The sequence below is a fragment of the Macrosteles quadrilineatus genome, unplaced genomic scaffold, assembly GCF_028750875.1.
Source record: "Macrosteles quadrilineatus isolate MER2022 unplaced genomic scaffold, UCM_ALF_1.0 Scaffold_5__1_contigs__length_97177068, whole genome shotgun sequence".
Lineage (NCBI taxonomy): Eukaryota > Metazoa > Arthropoda > Insecta > Hemiptera > Cicadellidae > Macrosteles > Macrosteles quadrilineatus.
Genome location: NW_026542598.1, coordinates 37,433,436 through 37,449,786, shown reverse-complemented (window position 1 = coordinate 37,449,786; position 16,351 = coordinate 37,433,436). Strand labels below are relative to the sequence as shown.

General features: G+C 35.4%; 1 protein-coding gene across 1 annotated transcript; it reads right to left on the bottom strand.

The window, feature by feature from the left end:
• Window positions 1-696: 696 nt before the first annotated feature.
• LOC128995532 (uncharacterized) lies at window positions 697-4,144 on the bottom strand. The gene is made up of 3 exons (XM_054420550.1): window positions 3,928-4,144; window positions 1,384-2,977; window positions 697-859 (listed from the first exon to the last, which is right to left on the bottom strand). Exons 1-3 carry the CDS (start codon window positions 4,142-4,144, stop codon window positions 697-699), a joined length of 1,974 nt encoding a protein of 657 aa, XP_054276525.1.
• Window positions 4,145-16,351: the final 12,207 nt, after the last annotated feature.

Here is a 16,351-nt window from a genome sequence, read left to right as displayed (position 1 = left end):
TCAAAATGTCCACTATAGTCCATGCCGGTGTGATAGAATGGCCTTACAGGTTTTAATCGAGTTTCAGGAAGATCTCCCATCAGTGGAGGTTTGTTTACAGGCTTAAGTCTGAAACATCTTTGACACTTGAAAATCACAGATCTTATCACGCTGCGGGCTGATAATATCCAAACCTCTTGAGACAGAATAGACTGCAGCAATTGAGGGCCTGCGTGTAGATGCTTTAGGTGATAATGCATAATCAACAGTTTGACAGTACAGTGAGATTTAGGTAACAAAACTGGATGTTTCGCATCTTGTGTAAGGTTGGAATGTTTCAACCTGCCGCCTACTCGCACTATTCCACTGTCATCAATATATGGGGATAAACGAGCAAGTTTTAAGCTGCATTGAGATCCCTTTTTGAGAGCAGAGATGTCATCCTTAAATGATGTATTTTGTATGAGTTTGAAAATTCTTAATTTCGCTGAAGAAGTTTCTTGGCAAGTAAGTCGTCCGATGCGGGGATCATTGGCTTGCAGATTATGAATGAATCGCAATATATATGCCATGACGTTTACAAGTTTCCTGAAACATGAATATTTTTCTAGTACATCAAAATCAGTGAGTTTAATCTTCTCTGTGGTTGCTAGAACGTTTAGAGGATTTGGCCTTATTTCAAGAGTGTCATCATCAATAACAGGTGTGAATTTTGGCTTAGGCCAAGAATCTGGCGATGACTGTAACCATTCCGGTCCATTCCACCATAAATGATGAGTCACAAGTTGAGAGGGTGAAAGACCACGAGTGGCGCAATCTGCCGGGTTGTCTTGAGATTTGACATAATTCCATGAGTGAGGAGAGACCAATTCTTGGAGTTCTGAAATACGATTGGCAATGAAGACTTTCAAGCGGTATGGAAGAGTACGTATCCAGGTTAAGACAATTGTGGAGTCACACCAAGCATAGATTGATTCAATCTTCATATGAGCAGAGAGTATGTTTGACGAATATTGAAGGAGTTTTCCCAGTAAGTGAGCGCCACAAAGTTCAAGCCGTGGCAGAGAAATTCTTTTCAAAGGAGCGACTTTTGATTTAGAGACGATGAGATAGAGCCTTGTATTCTCTTGAGAGTCAGTGACACGAAGGTAGACAACAGCAGCGTAGCCTTTCTCTGAAGCATCGCTGAAGCCGTGGAGTTGCACAGCCGTATGCAGAGAAGTAGAAATGTAGCGTGGAATTCTTAATTCTTGAATTATTGGGAGTTCTTCTAAGAATGAATGCCACTTGGTTCTAACATCATTTGGAACAGGTTCATCCCAAGTTAGCCCTGTTGTCCAGAGATACTGAATAAGTGTTTTTGCCCAGAAAATTACGGGTGTAAGAAATCCTGGTAAAACGTACAGTTTAGCGATTGTAGATAATATTCTTCTCTTTGAAAGTATAGCACTTATTTCAACATCCTTAACCTTGTAAGAAAGCATGTCGGACTCTGGAGTCCATTTTAGACCTAGGACACTGAAGAAGGCTTCACTATTTTCAGTTAACTCCACTGGAGTCTCTTTGTGTTCAATTGGGACTTGGTCCAATAGTTGGGGTGCGTTGCTAATCCATTTTCGGAGTTCAAAACCTCCTCTAGAGAGCAAGTTCTTGAGTTCATTCTGTGCAGACAAAGCTTCATTAAGACTTTCTGCTCCAGCGATGATGTCGTCATAAAATATTGATTTAGTTAGAATCTCAGACGCCTTGGGGTATGAGTGACCCTCATCTTTGACCAATTGTTGTAATGTTCTGATCGCAATGAACGGGGAACAGTTGAGACCGTAGGTGACGGTATTTAGCTTTAAGACTTGAAGGGATTCATCAGGGTTGGATCGCCAAAAGATTAACTGATATTTCTTGTCATCTTCAGCCACCAGAATCTGGCGATACATCTGTCGTATATCACAAGTGAACACAAACTTGTGACACCTAAAGTACAGTAAGACATCACTAATATCATTCTGCAACTTAGGGCCAGGCATGAGGATATCGTTTAGGGAGACGCCATTATTTGTTTTGGAACTACCATCAAATACGACTCGTATTTTGGAATTAGGGGGATTCTCCTTAAATACTCCATGATGGGGTAAATAGTAACATTCACCAGAAAGGGGTTGCTCACATGCACTCATGTGACCTGATTTGATGTAGTCATCCATAAATTCGGAGTATAAATCTTTGAATTCGGGCTGAGCAGCAAATTTTCTTTCCATCGCTTTGAGTCTAAGTTGAGCTGTACTACAAGATTCACCTAATAGTGGATGATTTGGTCTTTTCGGTAACTTAACAACATATCGACCAGAGTTATCACGTGTATGGGTTCTTTTAAAATGCTGTAAGCAGAGAACATCTTCTTCTGACTGAGTCTTGACACATGTCGGGGGTTCTTCGATTGACCAAAACCTTTGAATTGAACTGTGAAGGTCTCCATCATGTGTAGTGAGAAAAGAAACAGTTTTTGGGATTGATAACTCAGATGTAGCAACAGGAGCTATGCCCATTACAACAAATCCGAATATAGTTCCTAAAACTTGGGGCAGGTTATGGCCTAAGAAGTGCTGCTCACCAGTCAGTGAGAGAGCGAATAAATCAGCTCCGATCAATAGATCAATTTCTCCAGGTTTGTCAAAACAGGGGTCTGCAAGAACAAAATCATTTAAGGATCCCTTCACTTGAGGTGAGACTGGGATCTGAGGCAGTGGTGAAGTGATACGATTCAAAACCAAGCATGGATGATGGTAGGCTAAGCGTTGACCATTAACTGCAGATATATCAATGTGCACTATTCCTCTAGAATGAATTAGTGAGCCAGAAATTCCTTGGATTTCATCATGTGCTCGAGTACGGGAGGCACTGATGAGCTGAACAGCTCTTTCAGATATCAATGTAAGTTGAGATGCAGAGTCGAGCACAGCACGGAGTACAGTTTGCTGACCATCTTTGGTAAACACCTGAACTAAACATGTTCCAAGTAAAATTGTTGTTTTAGTTGGGTTTAACTGGCTAGACAATCCTACAAGAGCACTTTTATTCACTGGTGCGGTGACATGGCTTTGGGGTGCGTTATTTGTAGGCGGCTTACCATATTTTTTTCAAAAACCTTGGTTGGGTAACTTGGCTGCTGTTGTGTGGGAGTTGAGTCATGTAAGAGAGTGTGATGTCGCTTTGAACAAATTCGACACACTCTATGAGAAGGACAGTTATTAGTATCATGTAGATGGCCTAGGCAGTTGGCGCATAGATTATTTTTACATGTGAATTCAACTCTATCACCTCTACTTTTAGCCTGAAAGGCTTGACACTTGTATATATTGTGATCGGATGCTTGACAAAACTTACAAGTGTTAGTCACTGTGACGAAAGCTGTTTTAGCTTGAGAGGAGTAAGGTTTACTATCTCGAAGAGGTTTAGGCCTATAACTATTAGATTGAGTCTTTTGCACTGAAGGGTATCTTGCGTTAGCTGAGGGACCAAGACCGATACTAGCTCCTTCTAATCGTTTAAATTCTCTTTCAAGGAATTGAATTAGATCATTTACTGCAGGTATGTCATTGTTTGTGATGCGAGAATCCTCAAAAGATTTTCTTAAATCAGTAGGTAACTTTTTCAAGAGCGTTAGGACAAGCAGAGTATTTTCAGCTGTTATGTCATGGTTGAGATTTTTCAAAACTTGAGTGTTCTCTTTATAAACTGTGAGAAAATGTTGGAGACTTTTGAGAGAACCACTACTTATGCATGGCAAATCAATGATTTTTGTAAAAAGCTGAGTTACAACACGCCTTTTGTTATCATAGCGATCCTTAAGCAGCCTAAGTGCAACATCAAAGTTTTCTGCAGTTATGCTTAAGCTCTTTACTAAATCTATGGGTACACCACTTAAAGAACTAAGCAGATATTGGAACTTACTCACAGGGGCCAAAGTTTCATTCCTATTAATAGAAGCCTCAAAAATATTGTAGTAGCTAACCCATTCTTCGTAGTTACCGCTGAATTTGGGCAACTCAAATTTGGGCAGTCGCAGAGATGGTTGGGTGGGAGGTGTTACTTCTTTAGTTTTAGCAGGTAACACTATTTTCAAGTCACTGATCAGAGAAATGTACAAGTCCGAAATTTCATCTTGCATAGAGCATGCTTCAGTTTCGTCATAATCAGAACCAGGATCATCATAAACCACTTTATCGAATAAAGCTTTAAAATCAGAGAATAAACCTCTAACTTCATCATCATAGTTGTGTAAGCGCTGAATGGAAACAACATTTAATGATTGAGTTTCTGAGAGAGTAATTTGGGCTGACACAAACTTGCTTATTTTCTGAAGCCTATTTTTGACAAGTTTTGCCTTTTTCTCCAGTGTAGAGAATCTCATTTTAACAAACCATTTATGTAATCAAAAGAGTAAGCTATAGGCCTAAGTTTATCATAAGTTTAGGCCTATGTAAATATTCCCAACAACTAAATATCAAAATAACTCCAAGTCTTAGGCCTAACAATAATGCAAATTAATAGCTCAGAATAAATCAATTCATTTACATTCACTCTATAAGAAATAATGAATGTAAAATTATACTTCACTTTACCATCAGACCCAGGATAGACATAGTAAATAAAAGTAAAGTCTATTTAACACAAGTCATTTAATTTGAATCAGTATTTTCGCAGAATAAATTGAGTAGGGAAGTATTTATTATGAGCAATATCCTTAATGTAGACAAGAATCGATTCAACCACTAATATTTCGTTTAATATTCACACAAAACAATATTTTCCAAGATGTAAATAAACTTGAAGGTTACGTTTATATTTTGATTCAATTCACACAGCTGTATGTAGCTGGAGTGTGTTTTATATTCAGTCAGCTGATTTCCTGTGCTTGAAACTGAGTTTTACATATGATCAATTTGAAGAAGCAATATCATTGGGCGATTTATTCTGTTTTACGAATCTCGACGCTCATTGGTTCTTGCGACGTGCAGACTGTAGGCAGAGCGCTCTAGTGGAGAAGTTCGCTACCAAGGTGCATCGCAAGGACAGAAGAAAATATAAAATGGCTGACTTTATGATAAGTGAAAATATGTTAGAAAATTAAGGACGAAACAAAGTGCAGACAAAAATTATTGTTAATGACAATAATTGATATGGTGAATTGATTGAGAAACTTAGAGAAAATATTAAATATCCTAACTAATTCTTGATTTCAAATAACTATTTGAAAGGAAATATGACGTGATTCATATAGCAGTGGGAGGACATGAACATGAAACTAACATGAAATATTCACGTCTGAGATGGCACAGGGGAATGAAATAAAATATTATTTATTCACCAAAACTAGTAATGGGAAATACAAATGCTGCTCTAATTATTTAGAGAAGTGACACTTTTAAGAGTTTAGTTGTACAATTTTAACAGTTACAGTAGCTAGGCTAATAAAAGCACAATATATTATTAATGATATGATTTTCATCCGGCTCGAAGGACCAGCGGATGGGGGGTAAACTTGCCTAAAAATGTTCAAATGGACTGTATGTTGAAAGAGCAATATTAAAAACTTGTCACTAATTATTTAACAGATATAATGAGATTGATGAGGTACCTTCCTTTTAACTGAAGTGTTGATAAGACGAAGCCGGTAGACGTACACGAGTTTCTTCTGCTGGCCAGCTATTGCGTATTGCTCGTACACAGACCCGGACCGGCAGTAGTAGTGTTTCACTTCACAAATGTTCAATAGTTCACTTTTAATATGTGTCACTAATAATAATTAAATATACTTTGGGGTTAAGAGATGAGAGCAGCAATTGGGAGTTAATTGTGCCGGGGACATGTTAGTAGTTGCATGTATGAAAGAGAACTGGGGCGAGATTGGGGTTTCCAGACATCACGTGACAGGACAAAGGTTATTGTATGATATGAAACGTCTGGAAATATCTAGGTAGCGCTTGAATACGGAACACTTGCTATGCCGTCAAAAATCGCTTGACTTGTTATACCAATTCGTCTGCTTACTTTAAACAATGTAAACCCAGAAATAAATAAAAGACTTGAATTATTTATCTATAGAAATATCCGGCTTCTTTTTAATACCTTACGTAGGGCAATAGTGAAAGCATAACAACAGTATAAAGTTAAACAGTAATAATAATATTTTGTTAGTACAATAATAGTTTTGTTGTTTTATTTTGCATACTGTTTTCTAGATACGAAGTATCTACAAAATTGGTTTTATTTTTCAATTCTTATAACCTTAAGCATCACCTACATATAAAATGAATTAACCATTTGTAGTATATTTTAATGCATTTGATATCTTTTACGGATGCTATACTACAAGTATAAATAAAATTACAATTAAATTTAATTAAATGTGATATAAAAATGAGTCTTCATCAACCATAATTTTATTCTAAACGATAAAGGAAGTATTTCAATGATAAAAGAAAAACGAAACATTAAAGAAAGTTAGTCAAAAGAAAAATAACTCATGTAAGTTGGTGGAAGTAGACAGTGATGCATGGAGATGATGTATCATCCTTTGGATAATCCCTCTCTTATTGTTTTATCTTCCATCCATTATGAGATTATTTTGGCCATTTATTTATTTTTTGTTCAACCTGTTGTAGTCTCAACAATGCGTTAAACTCCGGGTTTTTCTTTTTATAATTACATGTGACGTAGCAATGAAAGACTTATGTGATATGAATGTTTTATAAGATACATACAAGACATCCAATGCATTGCGGATATGTGGTATTAATATGTTTTAACAATGGGAAGCGAGCTGGTCCAGTGTTAGAGCACAGGACTGCGGTCCCTGAGGTCCCGGGTTCAAATCCCACCAATCACCAACGAATTTTATTTAAGTGATTATGCCAAAGCTCTTAGGTCTAACCTGAAGTAAAGTGAAAAACTACCCAAAGCTAGAACCTTGTTTCCTAGGACCAAAATGTGTTTAAACTATAAGTTAGAAATGTTGTCATTGAAAAAATACCCTTAGCTATTTTCTCAACTTATAGAATAATATATTTTACTAGTTAAACTGATAGATTTAAGAATATATGAAGAATTGTAATCTGGACTACCATTGTCTACATATCCTCCCAATTTTACCTAAGGGTAGTAAATAGCGATTCTGCTTAATTATGTTTTTAGGTAATATTTTTATGGACTAGAATGTATTGTAAAATAATAGTCATCCATACCTGTAGCCCAATTCATTGCAAGGAATATTGCCAAAGCTTGAAACGCTTAAAGACGTTTTGTAGGTAGAGATTTACTCAACGGACAGAGTGAAATAGCTAACAAAAATGAATATTGAAATTACTAGTTCGATGATACTTGAACTTTCGACCCGACCACGAAAGGATTGACAAGAGTAAATATTTCGTGTAATTAGATATTTAAAAATTAGTGTTAGAATATATAAATATAAAATCTATCAAATATTTATAGAACATATAAAAACAAAGACACCCCGAAGATTCTACAAATACTGGGGAAATGTACACATGCTGAAACAAAACCTTTAAGAACGAAGGCAACAAAATTGGCAATTATAAAAATTCAGGTTCTCGAGACTGGTATAGCACTTAAAATAATAACTTGAATAATTCTTGAGTAGTTACTTCCATTTCTAAATAAACGCATTTTGTTTCAAACCATGCCTAAAACCAAAGTAGAAGCTTTTTAAATACTACGGATAACCATAGAGTCAGCTTACTAATAATAACTTATTATAGTAGTTTACGCAACGATTGCGTAAAGATGGTGTTAACGACACTAGTTTAAAATTTAAGGTACGAGCCTTGGTGAGTGCCAGTGTTTTCATTGCTAAAAATCACCACTCATAACTTTAAAGAGAGGTTATGTTTTCTTTTATAACCTATCAGTTCCACTGACAGTGATTCAACGAAACATTGTACCGAGCACTAAATTGCACCACACAACAATTAAATTGGCCTGATCAGCTGATTAGTTGAAGTTGGAATCATTACAATTTTACTTCTTCTCTCTCAATCCTTGAACCTCATCGGTCCGTTACCCGTGCTGCTACGCTACTATGCTGTTATTAAAGTAAACAATGATGTTATGAGAAAATTTTCAGTTCTAAGAACTGAACTGAAACGGATACTTAAAAAAATGGTCGTAGGTAAAATTATTACTATGTTTTATACCTAAAAAAGTATCGATATAAGAGTCCTCACTCGTACTCACAATGCAAAAAAATAGTAATCGTATGTTTTATTACAGTCAGAATAACAACCGACTCAAGTTACAAAGCTTTGGCCATACAGTTTGTGTCCACTGTAGTCCGTGCCTAGACACCATTCTGTGGAATCACAACCCCCACTGTTATAGGGTGGAGGTGTTTGTCCCAAGGTTTGGGGGATGAAGTTAGTTTGAAAATAAATACAAACACATCAGTTCCTATCGTCCAAAGACCTTGTATACGTTGTATTTTAGTATCCACAAGCAAATTTAAGTTGATAATAGTAGTTTACGCAACCATCGCATATATTACGTTACTAGCCCGGTAAGTGGTGTTTTACCGTGCGAGTACGGTAAAGCTTACCGCGCGAGAAACGTACAATACTTTACATCATACCACACAGAAAAATTAGTACACTTTAGACTCATAACAGAATTAATTTAGGACATAACATAATTTATAATCCTACTAATATTATAAATGAGAAAGTTTGGATGTATGGATGTATGGATGTATGGATGTATGTTTGTGACAAGTGAACGCGAAAAATACTGGTCGGATTGGGCTGAAATTTGGCATGATGATAGCTCACATTCCCGATTAACATATAGGCATATTCTTATTTCAAAAATCCTTTCGGGCTCCACCCCAGTGGCTCTGGAGTTTCCCATGTTAACCTTATGAGAAATGGAATTATTGAATCTTAACAGCTGTTTCAATTAAACAAGTTGGTTCTGTTCTATGATGTTCAATAGCATTAAAGTTACAAGGATTACCAACAGGGTGCAGCACTATTATTTATTTTATATGTATGACAACAGCTAATTTGCAACCAAAAGGTGAGTGAGCGTAGCGAACGAACTTCAACCTGGAGGCGAGTTAGCGTAGCGAACGAGCTAACCTGAAGGCAAGTGAGCGCAGCGAACGAGCTCCAACCTATAGGTGAGTGAGCGTAGCGAACGAGCTCCAACCTAAAGGTGAGTGAGCGTAGCGAACAAACTTCAACCAGGACGTGATTGAGCCATGCGAACGAGATAATCTTGAAAATTAAGAAGTTAAACGGGGCAAAGCCCGCGGGTTACAGCTAGTATTTTTATATTTCGGAAAATAAAATAGACCGTTGCAATTAGCTGTTTATTTCATCAGCTGACTAGGTGTACGGTAAAAAGCTTTTACGCCACACTACATCATTTTGACGAACTTCCCATGCAAGGATTTAGTCCAGAAAACAGCTGTTTGCCGCCAGCTTATTCAAATGGGGTTTCATTGCGTACTACTGTTCTGCAATGAGTTTTGCCGGACACCAATCAGCTGATTATACTGTATTTGCGTGGCAATTAATGGTTACAAACAAAAACATAACCTCTCTCAGAGGTTATAACTAGTGATTTTTAGTCCTTTAGTTGGTAGAAATATAAAAGGATTTGTACGAATTAAGAAGTATGTCGTAAACTATCGTACGTAACTCGTCCAAAATGTGTGTACCGGACTCGTATGGTAATCCCGTACTCGACTTCGTCTCGCACGGGAACGACCACACTCGTCCAGTAAACACTTATTTTCAGGACTAGTAACGTAATATACTATTACCGTACATTGTACATTACTTTCCGTATTGTTAAAAACGAACGATCACGGGCTAGAGCATAATTAAGAAAATGCAGTAATTCTATTGCATACTAACAGTAATGAACATTCTTGTACGTGTTGTCGTAAGTCATATAGATATTTATTTTCATCATGTACCAAATATTTTTAAAGGGATTTGCCAAAATGAAGACATTACAATGAACTTATAAGGATCGAGATCACAATGAACAATTTTCAACGTTCACACCAATTACAGAATTGGAACATTATTGAGCTTAACTTAAAATGCTTTGAGACAAGGTGATAGACCCCTCTGTGGGTTAGACTAAGTTTTTCATTACTTCTTAAGCAACTGTGCCTTAAAATAATCTTATATTTTTAAAATAAACTAATTCTAGTTACTTACAACTAAATCTCGATAATACTTTCGGTTGCTTTGTTCTTATAACTATTCCTAAGAAAAGTAAACAAAATAAATACATGAATAAATTGTTTTCATTTGACGATAGCGTTTCGACGTAGAACTAGGTCTCCACTGTAAAATAAATTGGATCGTAAAGTAGGCCTTAGATTTTAACTACATTACTAACCATTAGGCTGAGATTAAGGTTCATAATATGCTTTTATAAAAGAAGTGAACCTTTCGACAAAATAAATCGGTTGTCTCGGCGAATTTCTTTAGGTGAAAACTACTCAATAGTCATTCATCACTTCCACAATAGCATCATATTTACGGACAAAAGTAGACTGTCACTGATTTCTTTGTTTGCTCGTAAATGATTTGTTGAGTAAATTTATCTTTGTTACAATAAAAACCTTAAAACACTTACTTTAAATTACAAATCGTCATACATCAAGATCTGAAATAGATTACATCAAATACGAAAACACCAAGAAATACTTCTGTAAAATTATTAATAATACAAATTTAAACAGGATGATCTACAACCAAATTGTCATTGGAATAATCCTTGAGATTAGTTAGTATAAGGAAACAGCGTCAATAGGTTTAATAAGCATTAAAAACCATGGCAAGACAATTCGTCACTTTGGCATAACTCCCTTACCCTTGTTTCTAAAAATGTTTAGGTCAAACACATTGATTCAAAATATGTCTTTGTATGACATATTGCAAGAGAAATGTGTTAGTAATCACTATCTAACTTTAAAATATTACCGAAAGTATATTTAAAAAAATCTGTCACTAAAGTGGTTTAAGCTTGAACACCAATGTTTGTGCCGAAATTTGGTCACTCCAGTAATCACTCAATAGCATAGCTAAATTCTACAAAACAAAACATTCATGAAGATTTTATTCGGCTAATGAGGTTTTACTCATTTATAAAATATATTATGAGGAAGTGCTGAGGTAAAAACCCCATTTGAGCAATAAGAAATGGCTGTTATTGTTTCATTACTTCTTCCCACAGGCCGAAACTAATACAGTACTGTGTTATTTGCTAAAATCTCCTAAAGCAATGTATACTTTTAATTGTGCTTCTTAAAACGTTGTCAAGACACTTCATTTGCAACATGCAATTAAAAATATATAATGGATGTACAAATGGATGTAATGTAAAACTTACAGATTAATTTATGCTAATCTTATATCGTACAGATTTTAGCTATAATTGGTAATTTATTCCTTGTTAATTATAATTAAGATCACAGTACATATGCAAAGTCCAGTATTATTTTTGGCTTGACCCTTAGTTGTAGTCATCTTGAATTATGAATCTTACTAATATTATAAATGTGAAAGTTTGTGTGTTTGTTTGTGTGTTTGAAGTTCAATCACGCATAAACCACTGGACGGATTGGGCTGAAATTCGGCATGATGATAGCTTACATTCCCGATTAACATATAGGCATATTCTTCTCTCAAAAATCCTTTCGGGCTCCGCCCCAGTGACTCTGTAATTCCCCATGTTAACCTTATGAGCATTCATATTTAAAGGGAATTAAAGAATTTAGTCAGCTGTTTCAACTAAAAAAGTTGGTTCTATGATATGGAAAAGCATTAAAAAGTTATAAGATTTACCAACAGGGTGCAGCACTATATTTTTTTGCATTTATGAAAACAGCTAATTTGAACTAAGCAGCAACAAAAAACTGTGATTCGCAATGGGAACTGTCAAAGTAGGATCGTTTACAGTTATGTTTATGTTTTTCATGTCATGAATAGTTTGTGATATTTTGCGAATTGTTGATAATTTATTTTTCTCTATTGTTTAGGTGAAGTGGTAGAACATTAATGGCTATGGTAGATGTGTAATTTTTACTATAGAATACTGTAAATTTTAAAAAACAAATTTTATCAAACTGTGTCCTCCCTTATTGCAAACGCAAAGCTTGAGTATAACTGCAATAAGCATTTTATACTTATATTCCAACCCCGTACGAAGGACGGGTACTCTGCTAGTTTAGAATATATTAAAATTGTAAATTGGTTTCTTGGGCCGTAGGAACGAAATAAATAAATAATGGGAGTAGCTAACATGGTTATATTTAGATAGAACACCATCTAACTATTGTTTATACAATTACAAAGGATATTGCCAAAAATCTCTTCCATAAAAATCACCTTAATTTATCTGTATTGGGCGTGTTATCCGTAAAAGGTTCAGTTCCTACACGATTGGAGGATGTTTATGGTCGCTTAGTTTCAGGGTTAATGTCAGAGGTCCCTAGGGACTAATACATCTCAATGTTTTAATACAAATTTAATACAAGGGACATTGTCCAACAATCTGTATTGAGAGTTATCCGTTAAGGGCGAATGTTCAGTTCCTACATGTTTAGCGATTGTTTGTTGTCACTCAGTTTCAAGTTTATAGTCAGTGATCCCTAGGGACCAATACATCTCAATGTTGGTAAAACAACTACAAGGGACATTGTCCTACATTCTGTTTTGAGAGTGTTATGTGCTCCAAGGTAAATTTTCAGCTTCTACATGATTGGTAAATGTTAGTTGTCACTCAGTTTCAAGTTTATAGTCAGTGATCCCTAGGGACCAATACATCCAACTGTTAGTGTTACAACTACAAGTGACATTGTACTACATTCTGTATTGAGAGTGTTATCTGCTCCAAGGTAAATGTTTAGCTTCTACATGATTGGTGAATGTTTGTTGTCACTCAGTTTCAAGTTTATAGTCAGTGATCCCTAGGGACCAATACATCAAACTGTTAGTGTTACAACTGCAAGGGACATTGTCCTACATTCTGTACTGAGAGTGTTATCTGCTCCAAGGTAAATGTTTAGCTTCTACATGATTGGTAAATGTTAGTTGTCACTCAGTTTAAAGTTTATAGTCAGTGATCCCTAGGGACCAATACATCTCAATGTTGGTAATACAACTACAAGGGACATTTCACAACATTTTGTATTGAGAGTTATCTGCTCCAAGGTAAATGTTCAGTTCCTACATGATTGGTGAATGTTTGTTGTCACTCAGTTTCAAGTTTATAGTCAGTGACCTCTAGGGACCAATACATCCAACTGTTAGTGTTACAACTACAAGGGACATTGTACTACATTCTGTATTGAGAGTGTTATCTGTTCCAAGGTAAATGTTCAGCTTCTACATGATTGGTGTATGTTTGTTGTCACTCAGTTTAAAGTTTATAGCCAGTGATCCCTAGGGACTAATACATCTCAATGTTGGTAAAACAACTACAAGGGACATTGTCCTACATTCTGTTTTGAGAGTGTTATGTGCTCCAAGGTAAATTTTCAGCTTCTACATGATTGGTAAATGTTAGTTGTCACTCAGTTAAAGTTTATAGTCAGTGATCCCTAGGGACCAATACATCTCAATGTTGGTAATACAACTACAAGGGACATTTCACAACATTTTGTATTGAGAGTTATCTGCTCCAAGGTAAATGTTTAGCTTTTACATGATTGGTGAATGTTTGTTGTCACTCAGTTTCAAGTTTATAGTCAGTGATCCCTAGGGACCAATACATCTCAATGTTGGTAATACAACTACAAGGGACATTTCACAACATTTTGTATTGAGAGTTATCTGCTCCAAGGTAAATGTTCAGTTCCTACATGATTGGTGAATGTTTGTTGTCACTCAGTTTCAAGTTTATAGTCAGTGACCTCTAGGGACCAATACATCCAACTGTTAGTGTTACAACTACAAGGGACATTGTACTACATTCTGTATTGAGAGTGTTATCTGTTCCAAGGTAAATGTTCAGCTTCTACATGATTGGTGAATGTTTGTTGTCACTCAGTTTAAAGTTTATAGCCAGTGATCCCTAGGGACTAATACATCTCAATGTTGGTAAAACAACTACAAGGGACATTGTCCTACATTCTGTTTTGAGAGTGTTATGTGCTCCAAGGTAAATTTTCAGCTTCTACATGATTGGTAAATGTTAGTTGTCACTCAGTTAAAGTTTATAGTCAGTGATCCCTAGGGACCAATACATCTCAATGTTGGTAATACAACTACAAGGGACATTTCACAACATTTTGTATTGAGAGTTATCTGCTCCAAGGTAAATGTTTAGCTTCTACATGATTGCTGAATGTTTGTTGGCACTCAGTTTAAAGTTTATAGTCAGTGATCCCTAGGGACCAACACATCTAACTGTTAGTGTTACAACTACAAGGGACATTGTCCTACATTCTGTATTGAGAGTGTTATCTGCTACAAGGTAAATGTTCAGTTCCTACATGATTGGTGAATGTTTGTTGTCACTCAGTTTCAAGTTTATAGTCAGTGGTCCCTAGGGACCAATACATCTCAATGTTGGTAATACAACTACAAGGGACATTTCACAACATTTTGTATTGAGAGTTATCTGCTCCATGGTAAATGTTTAGCTTTTACATGATTTGTGAATGTTTGTTGTCACTCAGTTTCAAGTTTATAGTCAGTGATCCCTAGGGACCAATACATCTCAATGTTGGTAATACAACTACAAGGGACATTGTCCTACATTCTGTATTGAGAATTATCTGCTAAAGGTAACGTTCAGCTTCTATATGGTTGGTGAATGTTTGTCGTCGATCAGTTTAAAGTTTATAGTCAGTGATCCCTAGGGACCAATATATCTCAATTTCGGTAAAACAACTACAAGGGACATTTCACAACATTTTGTATTGAGAGTTATCTGCTCCATGGTAAATGTTTAGCTTTTACATGATTGGTGAATGTTTGTTGTCACTCAGTTTCAAGTTTATAGTCAGTGATTCCTAGGGACCAATACATCCAACTGTTAGTGTTACAACTACAAGGGACATTGTAATACATTCTGTATTGAGAGTGTTATCTGCTCCAAGGTAAATGTTCAGTTCCTACATGATTGGTGAATGTTTGTTGTCACTCAGTTTAAAGTTTGTCCTTAGGGACAAATACATCTCAATTGGATTAATACAACCCAAAGTGACACAGATGTACTTTCTATTTAGTTTGTTGTTTGTGCAAAGTAAATATAAATTTACAAGACTAGTGTATATTCATGGTAAAATTGTGTTTAGTAATCATCAGTATCTCTTAAAGTGATGTAATTATAATTATAAATAAATGTGAGTTTATTTTACTGAGCTGCTTATCACATAAATAATATTTAACAGCATCTATAACAAATTACATGTGTTAAAAAAGTTAAAATAAAAGCCGCCTATGTTTTTTGTATAGATGTTTTGATCAATACAAAACAATTTTATTGTATAATAAAATCTATTTTTGAGTCAAAAAACCATATGTTTTTTAAAAAAGTATTATTTTATTCTAAATAAAAAGGCGATTACTGATGCAAGATCACATGGATGAATCTGGAAGATGTTTTAGCCTCTCATGACTCTTACATAATATGTATCTTTCCATAAACAAAATTGAATCACTTAAATTTATCACTTTAAGGATGAATTACTGTTTCAAAATCGGTCTACACACTTATTAATCACAACTCTAAAAGAATACCCATTGATTGTAGTACAAAGGGAAGTTTATAATTACCTGTCTAGCTCTCAGTTCTGTCTGTTATGATAGTTATAAACTAACTTCTCGCTTATAACAGACCTGACTGACTTGGGGTTACTAATGTTCAACTTTGTTGTGACTGCTTTGAAAACCACCTGAGTGGTATAACAGGCTAAACCTTTCATACATGTAAAGTTTTGTTGCTAATTTCAAATCCAGATAAACATATTTCTCAGATAAATATTTATTTCCGAATAAATCTTTGAGTTGCTTAGCTTTGCAATTGTAATTACAACTGTAACTATGATATGCCATTATCATTAAAACAGCCTTAAATACTTTTCAAACAACTGAACATTTATTTCCCTTTAACAACGTACAAATCTACGGTGTCGAATACAGTTAAAGTTTATAGTCAATCACTTAACAGGAAGGCTAAGCCGATTTCTCCAAAGCATGTTGTCTTCCTTCCGCTTCATTTCACTTACATTGATTGATCGTTTGTCAGGTAATGGCTTATCGAGTTTGCATTTATCAACGGAAAATAAACCTTTTACAAAATTCAAATGTAATGGTGCAATTTTTCTAAT

Coding starts and splice junctions, on each gene's coding strand:
- LOC128995532 (XM_054420550.1), bottom strand. CDS start 4,144: ATGCAAGATGAAATTTCGGACTTGTACATTTCTCTGATCAGTGACTTG. Junction 2,978..3,927: donor TGAAACTTTGGCCCCTGTGA/GTAAGTTCCAAT, acceptor GAACATGTTTAG/TTCAGGTGTTTACCAAAGAT. Junction 860..1,383: donor TTATCTACAATCGCTAAACT/GTACGTTTTACC, acceptor ATCGTATTTCAG/AACTCCAAGAATTGGTCTCT.